This window comes from Sorex fumeus, unplaced genomic scaffold (genome assembly GCF_029834395.1).
Source record: "Sorex fumeus unplaced genomic scaffold, SorFum_2.1 ptg000029l, whole genome shotgun sequence".
Classification (NCBI taxonomy): domain Eukaryota; kingdom Metazoa; phylum Chordata; class Mammalia; order Eulipotyphla; family Soricidae; genus Sorex; species Sorex fumeus.
In genome coordinates, this window is record NW_026606086.1 from 18,396,544 (window position 1) to 18,419,313 (window position 22,770).

At 57.6% G+C, this 22,770-nt stretch overlaps 1 protein-coding gene across 1 annotated transcript; it reads left to right on the plus strand.

Annotated features, from left to right (window-relative positions):
• The first annotated feature begins 1,752 nt into the window (after positions 1-1,752).
• On the plus strand, positions 1,753-14,011 carry METRNL (meteorin like, glial cell differentiation regulator). The gene is made up of 4 exons (XM_056115270.1): positions 1,753-2,111; positions 7,102-7,487; positions 12,884-12,943; positions 13,533-14,011. The coding sequence occupies exons 1-4, from the start codon at positions 1,969-1,971 to the stop codon at positions 13,847-13,849; spliced, it is 906 nt and encodes a 301-aa protein (XP_055971245.1). The 5' UTR covers positions 1,753-1,968; the 3' UTR covers positions 13,850-14,011.
• Positions 14,012-22,770: the final 8,759 nt, after the last annotated feature.

Consider the following 22,770-nt stretch of genomic DNA (forward strand, 5'->3'; position numbering starts at 1 on the left):
GGCCTGGGCCACGTGGCTGGGCAGAGCCTGTGTTGGGCCCACCCCAGGTCCTACAGGTACCTACCCTGCTGCAGCATCACTGTCACCAGGGTTCAGTTGCCTGGGAAGTAAGAGTCTGGGCAGGGAAAAACTCGTTAGAATCGACACAGCCAGGGACCATAAAGCTACCTGCCCCTTCCATGGGGTACAGGGAGGATCTCGTGAATGTGTGGGCTAGCAATGACTTGTACAAGGAGATACAACTGCAAACAGATGGGAGAAGCAGGGCAGCCAGCCGTGTGTGGGAATTGGCCGGGCCCCCCCAGGGCCCAGAGCCCATCTCTACACATGCCCCTCAAGACTCCCACACCCAGTCCTCACAGTGCCCGTTAGGGGCATACACTCCAGGACAGGCCCTCGCCCACATACACATGCTGCCCTTCAGTCTTGGAGCTGCTCTGGGTCCCTCTGCCAAGGATGGCAGTTCCCTAACCCTGACCCCTCCGCCAAGAACAGCATTCCCCTGCCCTGGTCAGGCTGGCTGCTCTGGGTGCTCCCCCGGCAGTGACCCCCGTGGGTGACCCTGCCCTTGCATGCATCCCTAGCATCCATGGCCTGGGCCCCTTGCCTCTGCAGCTTCTTCAGACAGGGCTCCCTGGCTCCCAAAACACTTCCAAATGTCTTGCCTGCAAAATGCCCCAAACCAGGGGTACCAGAAGTCACCCTTGCCTGCAGCCACGACATTCCTCCTAAAATGTGTCTTGCCTGGAAATTGGAAAGCAGGTAGAAATTGACATTTCCACCCTCTGAGGTGGAGGCTCTGCAGCCGAGACCAACCCCAGTCAGAAAGCAGAGAAAAGCCTGTTTGTGGTTGTGGGGGTCACCTACCCCCAGAGGCCTTGGTCCCACTCACACTCAGCTCTGCCTCTTGGTTCCAGGCCCCAGGCTGAGCAGCACCAGGCTGGGTGGACTTAGGGTCGCAGTCCTCCAAGCGGTACTCACTATGCTGGGGTTCTGCTGGCATCTCAGAGATTCTCTGCATGGGGAACATGAGCTGTCGGCATGCATCCTGCAGCAAAGCCGTAGACTCAGGAAGAACCCGCGGTGGGGACAGTAGCCCGGGTGATCAGCCTAAACGTGGCCGCGCTTTGGGGAGGGAGCGCGGTCCCGGGACCGCGGTGCTCTGGCAACAGACTGGCCAGCGGAGCAGGGGCGGCGTCCCGGGACCCACCGCCAGGCGCCACTGGTCCAGGGTCTACAACATGGGGTCTCAGGGTTTCACGCCTGGTACCGAACCCCTCCCTCCGCCACCCCCCACCCCCATCCCGGCTCGGGCTCTGTGGTCCAGTTCCGCGTTTCTCTCCCGGACACTCCTTGCGCTGCTCTTCCTCGTCTCAGTGTCTTGGCCCGACCCTCTACCAGCGCCCAGACACCTGCTGGCCACTTCCCGCAGCGTCCAGCGCCGGCCGAGGAGGAAGGGGTCGCCGGGCGCGGGGCGCGGGGCGCGGGGCGGCGGGTCGGGGCGCGGGGCGGGGTGCGTGGAGCGCGGGGCGCCAGGGTCGGGGCGCGGGGCGCCGGGGTCGGGGCGCGGGGCGGGGGGCGTGGGGCGCGGACGCCGGGGGCGGGGCGGGGGGGCGCGGGGCGCGGGACGGAGGGCGCGGGCCCGCACGAGGGGCGCGGGGACCGGGACGCGAGGGGACGCGGGGGGCGGTTCCGGCGCACGGGGCGGGGCGCGGGGCGTGGCGGGAGGCCGGGCCCGTCCCCCAGCTGAGCCGGGGCTGGTCGCCGCCTCCAACTTCAGTCTCTGGCGGCGGCGGCGGGCGCAGGGCTGCGCGCGGTCCGGCGGCTCGGGCGGCCCCGGTTCCGGCCGGGATGGGCGGGCGGCCGCGCCGGGGACAGCGGGGGCGCGCGACGTGACCCGCCGGCCGCGCGGCGTCGAGGGTCTGCCGGAGCGCGGGCGCGGGCCGGCCGCCCGGCCGCGGCCAGAGCATGCGGGGAGCGGCGCGGACGGCCACGGGGCGCGCGGGGCAGCGGTGGCCGCCGCTGGCGCCGCTGGTGCCGCTGGCGCTGCTGGCGCTGCTGGGCGGCGCGGGCGCGCAGTACTCGAGCGACCTGTGCAGCTGGAAGGGGAGGTGAGTTCGCGCCCCCGGGCCCCCCACCCCGCGGCGCCCGGCCGGCTCCGCGGCCGCTCGGGTCCCGGCCGCCCCCGCCCCGAGCCCAGAACAAAAGGGCCCGCGGCGCCGCGCCGCTGCCCGGAGGAGCGCGGGGTTCAGCCCGCCGGCCCGGCCCGCCCGGCCCCGGCGGCCGGTGGGGGTCGCTCCCGGGCCCGCGCGCCGGCCGCGCAGGAAGTGCCCGCGGATCTGCGGGGAGCGGACACCTGTGCGCGGGGCGCTGCGGGTCGGCCCGGCCCCCGGCCCCCGGCCCGCGTGAAGGTCAGGCCGCCCTTGGCGCTGCGCGGGGCCAGACGACCCTCTGGGGCGCGGGTCTCGGTGCGCGCGGGCCGGATGCCCCCGCGGCCGCTCCCGGGGACGAAGCCGAGGGTGGTGGGTTGGAAGCTGCGGTTCCCGAGTTTGCAGAGTGCCGAAGAGCCGATGTCCCGGCCGGTCTCGTCGAGGTCCCTCCCCACCCCCCCTCCTCCGTGAGTTCATGAAAAGAGTCAGTGTGGGGCCTGGTGCACCCCCCCCACACCCCCGCCCCCCGCATTCTGAGTGAAGTTGGTTTTCGGAGAAGGTCGAGTGGTGACCCGGGCGCAGGGCGTGGGCAGCGGAGATGCCTGGGCTCGGGTCTTTGGAGACACTGGGGGGTTCCCTCGCATCCCCCCCAGCTGGGACTGCGGTGCCCACGCTCCCCTGCAGGGAGCCGGCCCTGCGATGGGGCTGCCGCCGAGCTCTGGGGGAGGGCTGGCCTGCGGAGCTCTGGCGCCAGCACAGCGGAGGGAGCCTCAAGCTGACAGGCGCCCTGGCCCCTTGCTGCTGATTAAACTCCCCTCTTTGCAACCTCTGCCGGACGCATCATCAGCTCCCCCCAAACTGCCTCAGATCTAAGACGGAAACCGGCTCTGCCCCGTGAGCCATAGTTTGCAGAGGCAATGGAGTGAGGCGGTAGTCAGGCGGCAGCCAACTCCTGGCCCAGCCTGACCCTCACCTGCCGGTGCTCCCTGTCCTTTACCATGATTAGGAACTCCTCCCTCCGTCCTTGCTGGCATCCCCCACACGCCTCCTCAGGTGCTAGCACCCCCCTCTCAGCCAAGGACAGAGCTGGACACGCAGGTACAGACAGGACCCGGAGGGCCAGGCCCTGCTGGAGCGTGAACCCCCACCCCCTGGTTATCAATATTCTCCACAGATCATCTGACAGATATTTTCTGTTGCAATCCAGGCGTGCTGGTTTGCCTGCTGAGTCCGTAGCATTTATGACTTTATGAGCTGTTCCAAAGCTGGCAAAGGGCGGTGCGAGCCCCAGTGAGCTCAGATGCTGATCTCTGATAGGGAGGGAGCTTTCTGTATGACTCCTGACGTGCTGAAATGTGTTTCTGGGTGTTTCCAAGCAATTAAGCAGTAGGTTTTGAAATCCCTGTCCCTGTGTGTGCGGGAGGCAGGACGGCGCCCCACTCTTGATTAGGCAGTGGCAATAAAGGTGCACCATGAACTTTCCCCTGCAGCTTCCCGGTGGGCAGTGTGCAGGGTGTTGCAGGCCTCACCCTCGAGAGGCGAAGGGGTGGGGATGGCCACAACCTCCTGAGGCTTCCTCCCCAGGACCTCCTTTGTCCCTCCTGACTCTAGTCCACAGAAGCTCGTGGAGTCAGTCTCTGGGCTCTGCTGGCTTCAGAAAGTCCCCAAATCAACTGGGGTTGGGCCTCTTCCCCAAACTGTCTTTTTATAAGTAAAATGATTTCCTTTCCATAATTCAAGATATACCATGTGTTTCTGTTTCCTGAGATTGAATGAAGCAGTCTTTCTGCAACCTCTAGCTGCAGTGTAATGTCAGAAAAATCACTCTATTCCTGTTGGCTTAGCACCTCTCCTGCCTTCCATGTCAAAGTCCTGAATTTCCATCCATGTGTTTATGTGCAGTGTTTCTGCTCTTCAGCAAGTCTGCATGATTGGAAGGTTTGGGGGGGGGGTTCCATTTGCCCCATCTTTTTAAACAATTTTTAAAAAAATGTCTGAGGTTCTGTGATTCACAGTTCTGTTATTGGTGGTCTCCCATGCTCATATTTCCAACACCACACCTGTCACTAGTGTATGCACTTCCTAATTGGAGTGTTTTCCTAGGTTTGCTGTCCTGGGAACTTAGAGTGACAGGTTTGATTCAATTTCTGGGTGAACACCACCATAGACCATGCATGGGCCCTTGTGGGGGTCTCTCTGGCTCTCTCTGTATGGGGGGATGTTTAATTGGGGGTCTTGCACATCACACACTCGAAGTTCACGTGAACATTTGTAGATGGCTCTCTGATCGGATTCTTGTCAGTTTTGATGTTTTAGGAGAAGGTGTGATGAGGCAGGTGGGAGTCAAGGGCTGGCAGCTGCCCTGGTTGGCAGGGGTGGGGGGCATAGACCCCTTCTCTGACAGCAGTGAAGAAGACATTGATTAGAGGGCAACATAGTTCGTGATAGTCCTCCTGCCCGAGCTTGGTGCCCATATGGTGCATGTGACTATATATGCACTTTGCTTCCTGTTGCCAGCAGCTGTGGACTGACCACCACTGCCCGCGAGGGGTCCCTCTGGCCCTGTTCAAGATGTGGGGAGAGTGCACTTGGTACCATTTCTCTGCTGCTGTTTGATGACGGTGACTCAGAAGAGGTGCCCAAAGCCTCTGGCGTGTCTCCCTTGGCCCTCAGGCCCTCCCTGCCCCCCAAGAGGGAAGTGAAGCCCTGGGCAGAATGACTTTTGTGGTCAGGAGAGTTAACGATTGGTGCTTGGGTGTGGGGCTCATGTCCAGCTGACCCTTGGGGCTGGCAGACACAAGCGAGGAGGGCCACTGTGATAGTCTGTTTGGGCTGCCTGAGTGCAGAGCTGATTATAGTCATCTGTGGCAGCCACTCCCCATGGATTCTGATGTTTTCACACTGCACTGTAATTATGCCCGTCCCCATGGATGGGTCCAACGAGGTTGTGTGAGTTTTATTTGACTGTCGTCTGTAAGCCTGTCCCATATGTGCAGCCCTGCTTGGCGTCTGAGGCCGGGCAGGCTGCCCATGACCCAGGGCCTTGTGGGGGCGGGGAGCAGGGCTAGGAGAGGGCTCACCTCACTGATAGATCCCTCTGATGTGGTCTGCTGGATGACTGCAACCCAAGCCTGCAGCTGGCCTGTCGTATGAAAAGTGAGGGTTTTCAGGCCGGACTATGAGTCACCAAGAGTGAATGCAAACCATATGTTATGTGTTTTCTCCTCGAAGAAAGGGTTTCTGGGAACGCTTTCAGGCCAGAACTCTGAATATAGCATTGTTTATTTCGCATAAAAATCCTAAGAATGTGGGTGAACCTGCCTGAGATCTGATCAGAACCAAATTTCGTGTAATAAAACCCCCCGAGTTGAAGTCCCTGGGTCAGCTCCAGGACTGCTGTAGCTGTGACGTGGCCGTTAGCACAAGCTGACATTTACATTAACGTTTCAAGTAATGGAAACTAGCATTTTTGATGGTTTCAGTTTCCTAAAAACATAATGTAGGTAAGTTGACTCAGGACCTGAAAAATGCTTGTGTGTGTGTGTGTGTGTGTGTTGTACACATGCGTGCGTGGTTGTACACACCCATGGCACATCTAGCAGTGCTAAGGGTCTGTTCCTGGCATTGAACTGTGTGATTGGAGTCCATGTGGAGGCAAGAATCTACCCTTGGGCTCCCAAATGCAGAGCATGTGCCCCTGTCTGCTGAGCTGTTTCCCTGGCCTGGAATACTGACAGTTTTTTTTTAGCATAAAGCAGGAGGCCAGACGCTTGCTGACCCATTGCCCTGAGTGGGGGTTGGGGGCCCTTCCCCCACTTGGTATCTTGTTTTGATTATGTTTGACTTTATTTTTAAAATGCGATGCAGAGAGTGAGTACAAGGGTGAGGCACTTGCCTTACACATGACTAACCCCAATTCAGTCTCTGGCATCACATAAGGACCTTTGAGTCCTGTCAAGAGCATCCCCTAAGCATAGAGCCAGGAATAAGCCCTGAACACAGGAGTAAGTCCAGTGTGGCCACAACCCCTCAATTATAATTTAGGGTCTTTTAGTTTCAAGGAAGAGAATAGTCAAATCTTTTTTGTCTTTGGAAATGAACCAAGTGCAAACCAACACAACTTCACATGCTTGTCACTGACCCTCCTCATGGGTTAAAAGCTGTTCTCTGTCCAAGGTCATTGTAGCTAAACCCAGGCACCTCCTGTCCTCCTTTTTGTTTCTGTTTCTAGTTCTTTGGGGGATGGGAGTCGATGAGTACCACACCTGGTAGTACTCAGGGGTTACACCTGGCTCTGCTCAGGGATCCTATAGTCATCTGTGGCATTATATGGGATGCTGGGGATCTAACCCAGGTCTGCTGCATGCAGGGCGAGCACCTGCTGTACTATCTCTCCTGCCACTAGAATATGCCTGTGTCTTCACATGGTGCCTTCCCCCAACCCCAGCCCTGCTTTCTCCCCTCAGTTCTCTGGAACCTGATTGGGTCTGGGTTCTGCTGCTATTTCCTTGACTCCGTTTTGGAAACGTGTTAATCCTTCTTTCTTTTTTTTTTTCCTGGGGGGGGGTGTCACACCCGGCGATGCTCAGGGGTTACTCCTGGCTCTGCACTCAGGAATCACTCCTGGCGGTGCTCCGGGGACCTTATGGGATGCTGGGAATCGAACCTAGGTTGGTTGCGTGTAAGGCAAACGCCCTACCCGCTATGCTATTGCTCCAGCCCCAACACGTTAACCCTTCTTGGTCACTGTACCCTGTACCGCTTAGTTCAGTGATGCCACAACCTCAGACAGCAGTGTAGGACCCCAAGAGGGCTGGGGATTCACCAGCCGGTGGACCTGGATGAAGGGCCAGTAGCTGCCCCTGCTGGGGTAGGCCTGTGGCTGCATGGCATTGGGTGTGGGCAGCTGGTACAGTGGCTTGACTGAGACATGTTCTTTCTTCCTCTGCAGCGGGCTGACGCACGAGGCCCACCGGAAAGAGGTGGAACAGGTGTACCTGCGCTGCTCCGCGGGCACTGTCCAGTGGCTGTACCCCACTGGGGCACTCATCGTCAACCTGCGCCCCAATACCTTCTCGCCCTCCCGGCACTTGACTCTGTGCATCAAGCCATTCCAGGATGCTTCGGGGGCCAATATTTATTTGGAAAAAACTGGAGAACTGACACTGCTAGTGCGGGACGGAGAGCCTGGGCCCAGCCGTGTGCGCTGCTTTGACTTCCAACAGGGTGGCCTGTTTGTGGAGGCCACGCCACAGCAGGACATCAGCAGGAGGACCACTGGCTTCCAGTATGAGCTGGCGGGCAGGCGCATGGGCCCGGATCTGCACACACGCTCTGGTGAGTGGGAGCTCGGCCTCCCTGGCACCTCCTCCAGCGAGGCTCCTAAGGCCCCCACAGTCCCTCAGCATCCCTCTTTGGGGTGGACAGATGTCAGACATGGGGATCTATTTGGCAAAACAACGCCCCTCCAAAGAGTTGTCTGTGGGGATGAGCAGGTGTTCCTGACAATCACCATAGTCAGAGCCGAGATCTGACAGTGGGCCTAGCTTCTGGAGATGCGCATCCTCTGAGGACTATCCTTGAGAAGGAGTTGCTGTCACTGAAACAAGTCACCAACGAGGACTAGTCACCACTTGGCATAGTTGCCACTGAGGACTAGTTACCAACGACTAGCCACCACTGAGTGTAGTTACCACCAAGGACTGGTTACTATTGGCGTCTTCTCCTGGCCTCTGTTCAGCGTGCTGCCTCGTCCAGCAAGGGGCCACTGCTCAGAGTCCTGAGGACAGGGCCAATCTTCCCTCCCTACAAAGAGAGGGGTCTGAGGAAAGGATCAAACCTATGTCTTCGCCCCCACCGAGAAATGAGCACACAAGCACAATGGGGGTACCGTCAAGCAGTTCAGTGTCCATAGTTACCACTGAGTGTAGTCACCACCGAGGACTGGTTACCACTGAGAATTAGTCACCACTGAGAAGTGGTCGCCCGTGAGCATAGTCACCATTGAGCATAGTCATCACAGAGGACTAATCAACACAGGGGTCTTCAGTACTCTGGTGCTGCAGCTCTTGAAACCCTCACACACAGGGAGTGGGTGTGAAGTTGACTGCTGTCTCCCAACGTTGCCACTGGGGACAAGTGCAGGGTTCCTTTCTTTCAGAGACACGGCTTCTCTGTGAGGCCGGCACTGTCCGACCATGGCCGGTTGGTAGCAAGGTGCCTCCCCCGGGGCCAGCTGTGAACTTGGGCTGTCCTGCTTGCAGGACAAGGGGGCTCACGAAGGTGATGGGGGTGAGGACGACACTGTGATCAGGCAGGGCGCTGCTGTGCTGTAGTTCTGAAGGTGGCCCAGACATCAGCATGGTGAGGTGAGGTGGTCACCCCCCACATCTCCCTGCGTCCCTCTGGGGACAGCAGATGTGCTGAGTTTGAGATACAGACTTTGCTCCTGAGGAGGAGTTCACCTTTTAGGTTTCTGCCTCTTGACTCAGATCAGTTTTCATAACCTTGAATCCTTCTCTGATCTTAATTGGTCTGGGAGAGGGGCCACTACAGGTGGGATCCCTGCACACAGCCCTGCACGGGCCTGCACCCCCAGGGCCTGAGTGAACTTTAACTGTGACTGCCTTTACAAGGTCACAGCAGTGCCAGGGGTGAGATGGGATGGGGGAGAGTCTGGAATCCTGGAGATAAATGCTCAGTAAAAACTATCTGGAGAAACACGGTCACCACACTCCCAAGTTTCTTTCTGACCTATGATGGAAGTGGTGCGTAAGGGTCATATCACCATTCCTCCAGCTTGGGTGCTTGGATATGTCTTGGTCTTCAGGACAGTGGCCTGTGTTCTCCATGGCTAGTTCTTGTCTGATCTCGATTTTCAGTTTATTGGACAGGGAGTACTGTGGTGTTGGCTGTCACAGCCCTGTGGCCTGGCCCTCAGGTCACTAAGATTCTCTCTCTGTCCCTTCTGGGCAGAGGCTGAGTTCCTGGCACCAGACTTGTAGATTGGAGCAGGGAGTGGACAGGGCAGTGGCCATTGTCAAGTTCCTAGGTGTTCCTTGGACTGGTCATCTGACCATGACATGTGCTTACACCCATGCACCCCTTGGGCTACACAGGACATGTAGCCACACTGGACACTGCAATGATCCAGTGGGGTACCTAGGATCTTTTGGGGTAAAAGTAAACTTTATTTTTGAAAGTAAAAGGGAAATAAATCCTGTCTAGGGTTTCCCTTTTACTTTTCCCACAGATGTCCACCTGCCCAGCCCTCGGGTGCCTTCAGTCCTGCCAACCCAGTGACCCAGGGTTCCTGTGACCAGAGGTCTGGACTCCAGAGCTGGGACTGGAAAGGGTAAAGTGTCCTCCCCCAGGGGCCTTGCCACCACCACTACTACCACCACCTCCTGAGGACACTGGGTAGCAGGGTTGGAGGAAGCCGAGCTTCCCCTCTCCCTGGGGTGTCCCCCTTTCATCAGGGGCTGGGCCCCTAAGCCTTTAATGCTGAAGGAATGGGTACGGAATGTGGAATGTGGTGCTGGCCATCTGGCGTCAGGGATGCCCCAGCCGACAGCTCTCCTGTGCTCCTGGCTCCCACCGTGGGCTGGCTGTGACCGCTGAGGCTGGACCCCTGTCCGTGGGTGGAATCGTGCTGGGGCCGGCTGTGAGCTGCGCCCTGCCTGACTGACTTCAGAGAATGGGGCTCCCCCGAGATGAGGGTGTGTTCTTGCTGCTTCCAAGAGTGTGTGATATGCCTTTCTGTTGTCTGGCCCTTCCTCTTGTGAACCAGGCCTAGAGTGCTGGGCACAAGGACGAGCCGTGGGCCGAGCTGCTCTGCCCTGCTTCTTTGGGGACCTTGTTATAGGCCTCAGCCTCATGGATGAAGGCCGGAAGTGTCCAACCACCCAAGATGGGTGGGGTCCAGGTACTCAGAACCACTGTAGGTCCAGGACTAGTGGCTGCACTGAGTGGGCACTCTCCCTGAGGCCCCAGTGTTCTCAGGATGTTGGGCACCAGGAGTCCCACTGGGGACAATAAGGGACTTGTGAGGGTGACCCAAGAGGGCAGCTCAGAGCCCCTGAGATCTGCATGGCTCTGGGACTGTGGCCTGCCTGCCTGTGGCTGACTCCACTTAAACTCAGTTCTTCATGCTCAGGCCGAGCAGCATGTCTCACCCTCTCTGCCCCTGTGGTCCTGCCACAAGTCAGGGTTTGGTTGATGCCCACTCAGGCAGGCCCTGGGGACGGACAGGACAGGTCAGCAGGGCTGTGAGATCTAGGAGTCACCCCAACTGGCAGAGTGTGGGACCTGGGTCCCTGGAGGCAATGGGTATCACTCTCAGCCCCCAGCCCCATAAAACCCGCTTGTCTGATGAGCCCAGCAAGTGGTCCCTGCTGAGCCCCCTGACAAGATGCCTACTCTGTCCCCTCAAAGGTTGGGTCTCCTGCTGGGCTGAGGGGAAGTGAAAAAGTGGCTCCCTCATTTCCTGGAAGCAAAGAGGAGGATCACCCCGAGCCTGTCCGGAGGTTGGGCCAGGGTGCGGCCTGTGCTGGCTTCCTCACCAGGAAGCGGGAGGGAGGGAGGGAGGGAGGAAGCAGCCCGGCCTAGTGGAGGAGTCAGCGGCCGGCTGGGTCATCTCAGGGCGCTGCAGCTGCCCAGATACCAGAGGCCCAGCACCACCTGGCTGCCTTTCGGCTCCAAGGCCCCCATGCTGTGCTGAGACTGGTGTGTGGGATCAACTTTTCCAGTGGGAGTCGCCCATCCGTCTGTCTGCTCCTGTGCCCCTGCCTGGGACCAGATTGTGACCTGCAGACATCAGGGCCCCGCATGCACCCGCGTCCTCTCCCAGGTCCTGGCCAATAGCCCAATTTCCTTCATTCACGTTGTCTTGTGCCCCTTCCAGAACACTCTTCCATCCCCATCCTCTCCCGTCCAAGAATCGGGAGGGTTCCTGTGTGTTAGCCTCCTCACTCGCCTCATGAGACTTGAAGCCACATGATGCTCCACCTGCAGCCTGGCTTCAGTCAGTTACTGTTTCCAGATTGGAAACAGGAAACTTCTCCTGGCATTTCGGGGTGGGCGGGTTTCCCACCCTAGTGACTGGTGATGTATCACAAGGCTTAGGTGCAGGAAGTCTGCAGGAGTTTTACCAGCTTAACTGCCAGTGGCCTTGATTCAGTGAGACTTCTGGGGAGGGTCTGAGGCTGTAGCAGCCACACACAAGCTAGGGCAGGAGGCCCAGGCACGTGTCAGCACCTTCGGCCTCCAGCATTCAGCTGTGACCTAGGACCCAGCACTTCCAGAGTGAGGATAGCTACAGGCTCCGTCGGGAGCACACTGTGTCCATGTGACCTCCGGAGTCCCATGTGCACCCTTCCGGCTCCCCCTCCTCACAGTGCTCTCCACGGGGGTGGGGGGGTGTGGGGACTGGGGGTTGTGGTTATCCAGGGCCTAGCTCGCTGACCCACCTCCCCACCCGACAGCTGCTGCAAGTGCAGGACCCTGAGCCTGGTGACCCCAGGTTGTCTATCAGGATGGAAAGGCTCCTGCCACATGCCCCTCAGCCAGGCCTGGGTGCTGCCGCTCCTCTCCTCAGGCGTGGTGGCCTCTGGGCTGGGCGCCCGTGCATCAGGCTCCTCTCGTTCCACAGCTTCCCCTTTCTCTGACAGCCTCATGAGTCAGGCCTTGCTGAGTGCACTGAGACACCACACCCACCCTGCTCCCCAGAGCCCGAGCTACTGGGGTGTACCGGTCCAGAGTCTGTGCTAATGCCCCTCCCTGCCAGGCCCAAGCACCTCCCGAGCTGCTGTCTGTCCCCGACTGTGGCAGCAGCTCGTCCCTGTCCCATGATGACCCCTGAGCCAAGGCACATGATGGCCTAGGCAGGTGAGGGTGCAGCGGTGTGGGTCTGTGAGGTGGCAGGTCTTGTTTGCGATTCTCTTCTCCAGATGGCCTTATCAGGAAGACTTCTCTCCATGAGATTTTCAAACCTAAGTTTCAACTGAGTTAGGGAAACATATGCCAAACTCTTGACTCCCAAAGCATGTGGTTGAGGCCTTCACATGAGCCCCAAGAATTTTTTTCCCAGACCCTTGTGGACATGCCACTACTGCCACTAAGCTCTCTGTTGGCCTGACCCAGACCTCCCTGGAAGCAGAACCAGGACACTGGTTTTCAGGGACAGAGGCCACAGGGAAGGCCCTGCTCAGCTGGAGGAGCTCCCCAGGAGTTGGGGGCTCTGATGGGATTTCAGGAACCAGAAGTGTCCAAAAGATGTTCAGAGATGAGCCTCCTGATCCAGGGGTCAGGCAGGGTTGGGAGGGGGCCGTGCTGAGGCAGGAGGGTGAGGGCTGTTCTCTTGTGTTTTGGAGCTGGGTGTAGGTGGGGACCAGGCCAGACAGCCAGCCCTGTGGACCGTGGTGGCTTTGGATGTGGGGCCAACCAGTGTGGGTGGGACCATGGTCCCTGAGTGAAGACAGGTGGGCAGCTAGTGTGAGGGATAAAGCTTGGTGGGTTTTGTTGTTGCTGAAGATCTGTGGTCTTGTGGCCAGTGCTGCGGGTCCCGCAGAGCTGCCCGGCCCACTCTGAGGCGGGAGCAGGCGAGTTCCATCCTGCCAGGCCCTATCTGTCCTCAGCGCTGCCTGCACTGGGTGTATGCTGACCACTCCTCCCATAGAGACCTTCACAAGACACTAGGGTGACCGCTCTCAAACGTGTGTCTGTTCTCCCCACAGCCCCCTGCCGCCCCTGCAATGACACTGAGGTACTCCTGGCCATTTGCACCAGCGACTTTGGTGAGTGTTCTGTGTGTGGAGGGAGATCCTCTTTCAGCCAGGCCCTTCGATTCTCCTTGGGGGCAGGGAGGGGGGCACCTCTGAGGACAGTGACATGGAACTGTCACTGGAGACCATCATTTCTGTGCACTTAAGCCCCTTGCCCAGGGGTAGGGACAGTGGGACCCTCCTGAAGCTGATTGGCCCTTGTCTATGTTCTGGGCTGCTGGACTCTGCCATTGGGAAACTGGCATCCCCAGGCCCAAGGGCACATCCTGTGTGGTCTTTCCTGCCCCAAACGTGTCAGGCCTTAGCCAGCCCCATGCCTACCCACTATCTCTTTGGTGACTCAGTTCCCCACGAGCTTCCTTGTTTCCACCCCAAGTTGAGACAGGCGGGGGGTGGGGGTGAGGGAGAGCTAGTCTGACCCCTTGGCCTGTCAACCTAGACAGCAGGGCTGCAGGTACCACACCCATCCCATTGACGGGCACACCTGAACTGCCTGTGGGATGAGGACCGGGTGCAGAAGGTCCTGTTCACCACCCTTCTGCTGTCCCGGGCCCCTTCCATTGCTCTGTGGCACATGCTGACCTTCTCCTTCCCTCCACAGTTGTCCGAGGCTCCATCCAGAATGTGACCCATGAACCCGAGAGGCAGGAATCAGCCATCCACCTGCATGTGAGCCGGCTATACCGGCAGAAGAGCAGGGTCTTCCGGGCCGCCCCAGAGGGCGGGGGCTGGCGGGGACAGGTCACCACACTGCTCGAGTGTGGGGTGAGGCCAGGCCATGGCCAGTTCCTCTTCACTGGCCACATGCACTTTGGGGAGGCCCAGCTAGGCTGTGCCCCACGCTTCCAGGACTTTCAGAGGATGTACAGGGACGCTGCAGAGAGAGGCCTGAACCCGTGCGAGATGGGCACAGAATGACGCCAGTGGTGCCAGGGCCTGCAGGAGACAGGCCAGAGGTGCCCCAGTGGGGGTCGCATGTCAGACCCCAAGAACTCATGATGCTGATTGGAAGTGCTGTGAAATGCAAATAAGTTATTATATTTTTTTTTAAAAAGAAATGTCCCTAGGAGACCAACTTCAGTTTCAGCGTGACTTTCTTTGATGTCCACACCATTTCCAGAAGCTTGTGCTGGCCAGCTGGCCTCAGCCTGTCACCAGCCCCTATACAAGGCTTAGGCAAAGTTTGGTGCTGTCCAGCTGATTCTGCAGATGGGAATTTATGGAGCCAAATAGGTTTAAAAAAATTTTTTTTCATGCTTCTCAAACACTGCTTTCCCAGTGTGGAGGGTTGCTTCTGTCCATCTGGAGGACACAGCCCTGCATGGGGCAGGGAATGGGGGTGATGGGGTGGGAAAGGGAGTTAGCATGGAGTTCATCAGGTCCCCATCTAGTTAAGGCTCCCCTGGGTCAGCACAGCCTTGGTGTTGGCGCCTGGGACCCCCCCCCCCCATTGAGGTCTCAGTCAGACGTGCCTCTCTCCTGCTGACCACCCCCACCAGAACCCTCCTTACTGTTAGTCCAAGTTCTGCCTTTGATGCCAGCTTCCCCCTACAGTAAGGCTCACCTGGGGCCTGGCCTTAGCCACTGCTGGTGACCCCCGTGTCCTCAGAGTGAGTGGTCAGTGGCTCCTGACACTCTGAACCTGGCCCAGAGGACACTGACCGGAGCTGGAACCATAGCACAGTGGGTAGGGCGTTTGCCTTGCATGCAGCCGACCCGGGTTCAAATCCCAGCATCCCATATGGTCCCCTGAGCACTGCCATAGGTAATTCCTGAGTGCAGAGCCAGGAGTAACCTCTGAGCATCACTGGGTATAACCCACCACCCCCCCAAAAATACAGGACACTGGCCAACACCTCACCTGTGGAGTCTGAGTGCAAAGTGGATGAGTAGTCAAGCTCACTCGGAAGCTCCTTCCTGTCTCCTCCGGCTCAGTATCCACGGCCTGCACACCTTGTTCCTGCCTGCCATGTGCCTGTTCTCATCCTACCTACTGGCCGCTGTGTCCACATTCTTCAGATATCCCTTCTCATCAGATCACTGGTCTAGGGTCATTTCCAAATAAGGCCACATTCACAGGTTCTGTGAGGATGTGAATTTTGGAGGACTGTTCACCTGGTACCAGGGTCTCTGGGGTATTATGCAGTGACCTGACCCTACACCTTGTCTGTGAATCATGTCACCTCTTCCCCAAGCAGCTCTTGAGAAGTGGATGCTGATTGATCACTCCCTCTCATTATCCTGGCCACTCCCCCCACCCCCGCCCCCGCCCCCACTGTCCATAGGAGGCAGCACACGCCAGTACAGGAGTGAACTACTAGCCGGTGTGTGTTGGTACTTGCTCAGGTGTTTCCTGGTCAGTGTGCCCTGGCTCAGGTGTGTCCTGGTGCAGGTGTGTGCTGGCACAGGTGTGTGCTGGCACAGGTCTGTGGGCTCATGCAGGTCACAACAAGAAGCAGGTGTGTGTGGGTGGTGACCTGAGCCGCAGGGCTGGGCCTCAGCACCCCATCACAGTGCCAGAGCCTGAGTGCAGTGGCTCGGCCTCTGTGCCTCCTGCCTGGGGGCTAAGCCGCTGCCCACTTCTTGCTATGGGGTTTCTGGGCCGTCTCCAGGGGTGCTGGCTGACACTGAGGCCTCTGCTGATGCTGAAGAACTGGAAGGTCAGGTTTTGATCTGGGGCTGGCCTGGGCAGTGCTCCTCCCTCCCGGGCAGGCGCTCCAGCTTTCTAGGAAGCACTAAGACTGCACTAAGAGGCTGGGCCTGGTGCTTCTCTGTCTGCCTGGGAGGGGAGCAGGGCTTGCCTTTGCCCTGTGGGCCCCAGTGGAGGAGATGTGGGCCTTGGTCTGCACCCAGGCTACAGGGGGTGTCTGGTTCTGGTCCACCACAGCTCTGCCCTCCCCAACACAATCCCAGCAGCCTTGGTGAGGGACTGGGGGTGTAACACATCTGTGGGGCCACTCCGGGCGTGGCCAGCCCACTACCATCCTGAATGTTCTTTGCCATTCCTGCCCGACACCTGAGTCCCGGGGATCACCCTGTGGTGCTGTGTCCTCCACCTGGCTTCCACGTGGGAGCACCCCTTTCCCACCATGCTCCTGGACCAAGTAGGGGGAGGAGCCTAGGTCCAGGCCTTTGCCATGGGGGCCAGGCAAGGAGCTGCCATGTGCTCCTGCTAACTTATGCCTGTGCCACGCGATGCGGGGTGGCCTGGCCAGAGCACTCTATCCCTGGCTCCATGCACTGATGGGGTCACAGGGCATGGCCTGGCTGCAGCCTCTTTAGGGCCAGTCCACCTGCCCTCTGATGCACTGTCTCAATTGGTTTCCTTCCTGGGATTCTAGGGCCATACTGCGGGTGTCAGGGACCATGCTCAGCCCCCAGGGGACCCAGGGCATCTCCAGAAGGGTATGTGGGATCTGCTCCCCCACCTCTGCTGGCGAGCCATTTGCCACAGTTGGGCCAGGTGCAGGGTCCCATCCATGTGAGGTGATACCGTGGCAAGCAGGATGGAGCAGGACTGGGGAACAGGGGAGCTGCACTATGAAGCTGGGGGCTCAGGCAGGACTTTGATCCCCAAGGTAGTGTCTGGGAGGAGTGAGGGTGCACGATGATTAGTTTGCAGGGTCTCTTCCCGCCTTCGGTCAGTTCCAGGAGAGGGGAGGGAGGTAGAGGATCAGCTGCCTCTCAGCAGGCCCTGATCTGTCCTTTCCTGATAAGGAATATGGGTCCCCCTGAGATGCCCACATCCCAGCCCTGGAGCCCTATGGGAGGAGTCTGGATGCCCAAAAGATGCCTAGTGTCAGAGCAGCGGCCAGGAGAGAAGGATGTGGGAGTGGTTAGGGGATGTAAGCACCCCCAGATGCTGGGGAAGGCAGACAGCCATCTGGGTAGTGGGGGCGGGGGGAGCAGCTTGAGAAGAGATTGGCCAACCAGATGCCTATCAGGGCTGAGACTGAGGACTGGGTGCCCCGCCCTCAACAATGTCTTTAGGGAACTGGTCATCACAACTGCAGGCCAGGCTTCCCATCAGCTAGGGCTTCTAAGGTCCACACCCCGGTGAGCGAACAGGTGCTGTACGGTGTCTGCTTTGAGGAAAGAGGCTTGACCTTCAATCAGAATCTCCAAGTGGGAGTGTGACTCTGGACGTGGAGACTCAGGGGTGTGTCAGCTTCCACACTGAGTTTAAAGGGCCTCAGTCTCCCTAGCCCCAGTCTGTCCGCACCCCTCCTCCCCCGCCACGCCCCAACTCTCTGCGTCTGATGCTGTGCTTTAACCTGCAGCCTTTGAGCTCCTGGGGAGCCATTACTTTCAGGTGGGGTTCGCACTGGGACACCCGCCCACACCTGGTTTTCCATTCTGAATCACCGTCCTCAGGCAAAGGTTGGCCCTCCTCTGGCAGTGCCCATTGGCCATAGTGCCCCTCACTCCCCTCTGGGGACTTGTTGGGGTGAATAAGCTTGAAGCAGGGGCACCATAAGAAAGGAGACAGAAATAAGAAAAATCATAGGGTCAGGGACTGAGAGTCACGATGTCTTCCACATACAATATTTGTTTCTTAGAAACAGTACTCATCAAAAGGAGAACTATTTTTTTTGTTAAATGCCTAACTATTTTAATTTATCCAGACTAGACCTTTACATATCTGAGGGCCTTAGTTTAAGACAAAGACAAACATCTTTGTAATGGGCTTTCTCAACGAGAGATTCTTCCAAAAGAGGGAGCAGAGAGAGAAAAGTTACAGGAACTGCCAGGCAGCATTCTTCCTCAGGTGCCAGCATTCTGGGTTGAAAGATCCCAGAAGCTCCCTGTCCTGTACTTCTCCTTATCTCTCTAGTACCCAACACCTCCTCACCCACCTGCAGCTCCCACTCCACCTTGGACCGTCTTCCTTCTGATAGCCCCATTGGTGTTCTCCTAGGCCTTTTCCCTCCTCTCTTTGTATGCAGGAAGGCACGCAGACCCACCGGCCCATGCAGTCATGCTATCTCCTTGAAGCCTGCCTGCTTTGTACTGTCTGGGTCATTGAGCCCCTCCTCCCCTGCAACATGACAGCAGATGTGAGTTGGGCAGGTTGGGGTCCAACAGGCATTCACCAGGGGCAGGAAGATCTGCCTGGAGCAGCCACTTTGGGGAGTCTGGTCTGGACTTAGTGCGTGTCCAGGGCTTGAACCTGCAGAGGTTAGTTCCTGAGTGCTCTTAGCTGCCTTTACCTCTGGGATAGGTGACCCCACATTGAGGCAAGGGTGCTGAGACCAATAAGTCTCAGATCTTCAGGAAAGCCAGCAGAGTTCACCAGTGCTCCTGCACTGAGCATATCCCCCACTCTTGGGGTGCACCCCACTCTCAGTGGCCAGAGAACCCCGAATGGGACTTTTGTGATATGGGGTCTTTCTTGGCAGCCCCTCTGTTTGATGCACCCTCCCTGCACTTCAGGGAAGAATGGGAGGTGGTGGGTCCCTTAGCTGCTGCTGGGCTTGGAAGGGGATGGATGAGGCCCTCTCTGCAGGGTTTGTGTCCCCATGAGCAGTTCTGAGGCTGCTGCTGGCATGTTTATAGCACAGATGTGATTGTCTGACCCCAGCAGAGCCAGAGGCCACCTGCCAGATGATCTCACAGTGGTGCCAGCTGTGTTGAACTGCGAATGGCCAGTGTCTGCCTCTGTGCCTCACATGCAGGTCCCTGTCCTCTGTCCTTTCACGCTTCTCAGTGAAGAGAAAAGCAGGTCCTGCCTGTGAAAAGTCCTTTCCCTGAGCTGTCCTTGTATCCTCCAGAGTTTGATGGCCATGGGGTGTTATGTGGGTGTGATCTCCCTGGGTGAGCACAACCTACCCATGCGTGTGGCCCCTGGGACAGTTTCCATGTCAGATGGTTAGAGAAAAGCCCAGTTGATGGTGCCTGAATGAGGCTGCCACTAGGCTGAAGGCAGCTGCTGGGCCATGAGTATGTGGTCAGCTTGTTATTAATTTGCACATATTATTCATATCATCATATAATACACAATCCACCATTCAGATGCACAGTGCACACATGTACATATGCTCACAAGGCACTGCTCAGATGTAGAATGTACATGTGCAAGAGAACACACGCGTACACAAGTGCACAAACAGGTCCCTGTGCACCCATGTACAACTGCACATGTGGACCTACGGCTGCACACACTCCTGTGAATGCACACTGCACACACCCCCGTGCACATACAGCTGCACACACCCCTGTGCACATGCACGCATACCTGCTCATGTGTCAGCACAAATCTGTACATATACTCACATACTCATGTGACCATACACATTGACACATTCATATGGATACATAGTCACACATAAACACACTGACTCAGACCCAGCTGGGGGAGATTCAGACTTGTATCACCAGAGTGGTCCTAAGCACAGAACAAAGAAAAGTCCTTGAGTACCAGCAGGTGTGACTTCCACTCCCCAAACTCAGGAAAAGTCTGCAGGGTATGTGTGCAGGTGTGTGCACATGGGTGTGTGTAGCTGTGTGTGCACAGGGAATATGTGCCGTTGTGCACAGGGGCGTGTGCAGCTGTACGTGCACACAACTATATGTAACTGTGTGTGTACACAGGAATGTGTGCAGCTGTGTGTGCACAGGGGTATGTGCAGCTGTGTATCCACAGGGGTATGTACACAGGTGTGTGTGCATAGGGGTGGTGTGCAGTCATGCATGCACAGGAGTGTGTACACAGGCATGTGTGCATAGGAATGTGTGTAGCTGTGTGTGCACAGGGGTGTGTGCAGCTGTGTGGCACAGGTAAAGGTAAGGTAAAGGTAAAGGCCCTCCCGTTGATCGTCGATTTGCTCGAGCGGGCCCAGTAACGTCTCCATTGGAGACTTTGTTGTTACTGTGTCTGGCATATCGAATACTCTCGGTAGCTTGCCGGGCTCTCCGAGAGGGGCGGAGGAATTGAACTCGGGTCGGCCATGTTGGCCGCTTGTAAGGCGAACGCCCTACCCGCTGTGCTATCGCTCCAGCCCTGTACAATTGTGCACGCACAGGGATGTGTGCAGTCATGCATGCACAGGGGTGTGTACACAGGCATGTGTGCATAGGAGTGTGTGCATAGGAGTGTGCAGCTGTGTATGCACAGGAATGTGTGCAGTTGTGCATACACAGGAGTGTGCAGTTGTACGTTCATAGGGGTGTGTGCAGCCGTAGGTCCACATGTATAGGTGCACATGTGTGCACAGGGACCTGTTTGTGCACTTGTGTACATGTTTCCTCTCTGTGCATGTATGTGAACTCAAGGAGCACTGGTAAGGAGCAGCCCTGGATCACCCCTTCCTCTCCCTGAGTGTCCTCAGGGAACCATCCGGTGTCCTCAGGAGTCCTTCCTTACATCCTAATCCACAGATGATAGTGGCCTAAGCACTTGCCACTTCCTGGCTCTATTGCTTGGGCTCTGGGAGGAAGCTGGCTGTAGGGAGGGCCTGGCACCACGTGGCCTGAGCACTGAGCAGGGCTGCAAGCCAGGCTCCCAGACCCTCTTCTGGCTCCCCAGGCCTGTCCAGCCTGTCCTGATTCTCAGGAAGACAATATATCCCACGGGTGGGGGCAGAAGCCTCATTAGAGCACAGCTGACACTGAGGCATCCAGCTCACTAATTGATTAAACTGTTGAATTCAGGCCTTTGAGGTGGGAGTGGCCGGGCGAGACTGCCTGTGTCCCTTGTGCAGAATGGAATTTGTGCCACTTTCTATGCAAGCAGGGGCTGTAGGTATCAGTTGATTGTGACTTCAGTCTCGTGGTCTGAGTGCTGTCCCCTCCAGAAACACCTTTTCATATTGCTGTGTAGTATGGTTCATAAAACTCTGGCGAGCTGAGCCCAGCGGAGAAGGGAGCTTCTTTGTTCACAAGGACCTCCTTTACAGGAGGCTCACATAAGGCCTCTTTCAGTGGGCAAAGTCTAGGCCTGCTGCCGGGAGGGTCTCCTCAGCATAGCAGGTGGTCCCATGCTCTGAAGTCCCATAGCCCTATACTCTCTGCCTCACCTCTCCCACAAGAGTACAGAAGTATAACATAGACTGTTTCCTTGGGGGCAGGGCAAGGCCCAAGCACGGCAGTGGGTCAGCCTGGCCCACTTTGGGTCCTGTCCCCTCTTGAAGAGCCACCTTCTACGGTCAGCACCATTGGTGTGCATCTTCCCAGGTCTAGCCTGTCCCTGCACTGTCTATCTCTGGTGAGGGACCACCAATAAAAGGCCCAGAAGGAAGGAGGTAGCTTAGGCTTGGGGCCAAGGTACAGGCACACAACACAGTGGCCTGTCACAGAGGCTTCTGAGGTGAAAACCAGTTCTCTGAGGCCATGGTCATGTAAGTGGGCCTCATGGGGTGTGCATCCAGAACGTGCGGAATCCAGAGTCAACAAAAGCCATTATACACCCTCTCCCCGGGCAGCTTAGTTCAGAAAAGCTGTGATTTGTGTGTCTGTGTGGAGAGGGCACGGCCACTGGGGGCTTTGGAATTCCATCTTTAGAAGAATTTGCTTACCAAGCTGCATACTTTCATCGTCATCAATTTGATCAGGGAAGACATAAAAACACTACAGAAACACAGAACAAAGATGTGAGGGCTTGCTGCAGGGGAGGAGGTGGGCAGAAGGCAGGGATTCCAGGACAGGAGTGCCCAAGCACAGCTGGTGAGCCTGGTCGGATCCAGAGGGCCTCCAGCTGCAGCAACCCAGGAGAGGAGGCGGGTATGGGAACCTGGATTTTGGCTGCATCCACCCTGTCCAGTGCTCCTCCCACCAGGGTGCATGGTTGTTTCCTCCTGAGGCTGACCACAGGTACCAGAACTGCAGGGCAGTGGGGAGTCCTTGTCTGGCTGTCTGGATGCTCCATAAGGTGGACAAAAAGGGCCAGGTTGCCCCAACATGTGCCCAACACAGCACCCTTCCCTCCCTGCCATGGAGTGCCCACTGCCATCCAAGAAACGGCTCCCACTGCAGTCCTCTGTGGTTCTCTTGTCCCAGGTGCTGGCTCAGAACAGGCCCTTTGCCTTGTTCCTCAGAGAGAGAAAATATATTTCTTGTCCCATCAGCACTAATGAGCTGGGTGTGCAGGTCCCCAATAAACACTTGGGGTGCCTGCTGGGTTGGGTCTGCAGCATCTCCCTCCCCCACGCCTCCCTCAACTAGGGGTGCTTCACTGCTCCTCACACCATCCAGAGTCCCCATCAACATCAGGGAGTGACTGTGTGCAGGGCCTGGGTGTGAATAGGTGTGAGGACCTCCCTCCAGCCCAGTGGCACTGACCCTACATCACTCTCAGACCAGTTTACAAGGGCGGAGGCCAGGAACACCACAGCCGGTCCAGGTCCTAGACTCAGGCCAGCACACCCATCAGACCCCTGGGATGTTTCCTTGTGCTCTGGGGTGCTCACTGCAGAGGGTCCATCAACTCCTATGCTGGCCTGGTCACTGGGGACCCTGAGAGTTGCCTCTGGTCTCAGTGCCGAAACAAACCAGTGGTGTGCAGGGGGTTGGACGGTGGGAGTCAGGCTATCCCAAAGGCATCATCTCCAGATAAAATGGGGTGAGAAAAAGCCCAGGTTTTCTTTCCAGGGACAAATGCTTATCTAGAAACCCTTATGGCCATGAGGTTTGGGTTCTGCTCTGTGTCTCTTGTGCTGTGATTTTGGGACAAGTGGGTTCTGTTGATTTTTTTTTAGCCTGGGAATGCCAGACATGACCATTGTATGGAGTGGTGCTTGTCTGAGACCCTGGAAGCTTATAAGAATGCTCCGTGATGGCAACACGAGAGACCACCCTGTGGGGGGCCAGGCCTCAGCACTGGTGGGAGCACAGCTGGGCCAGGC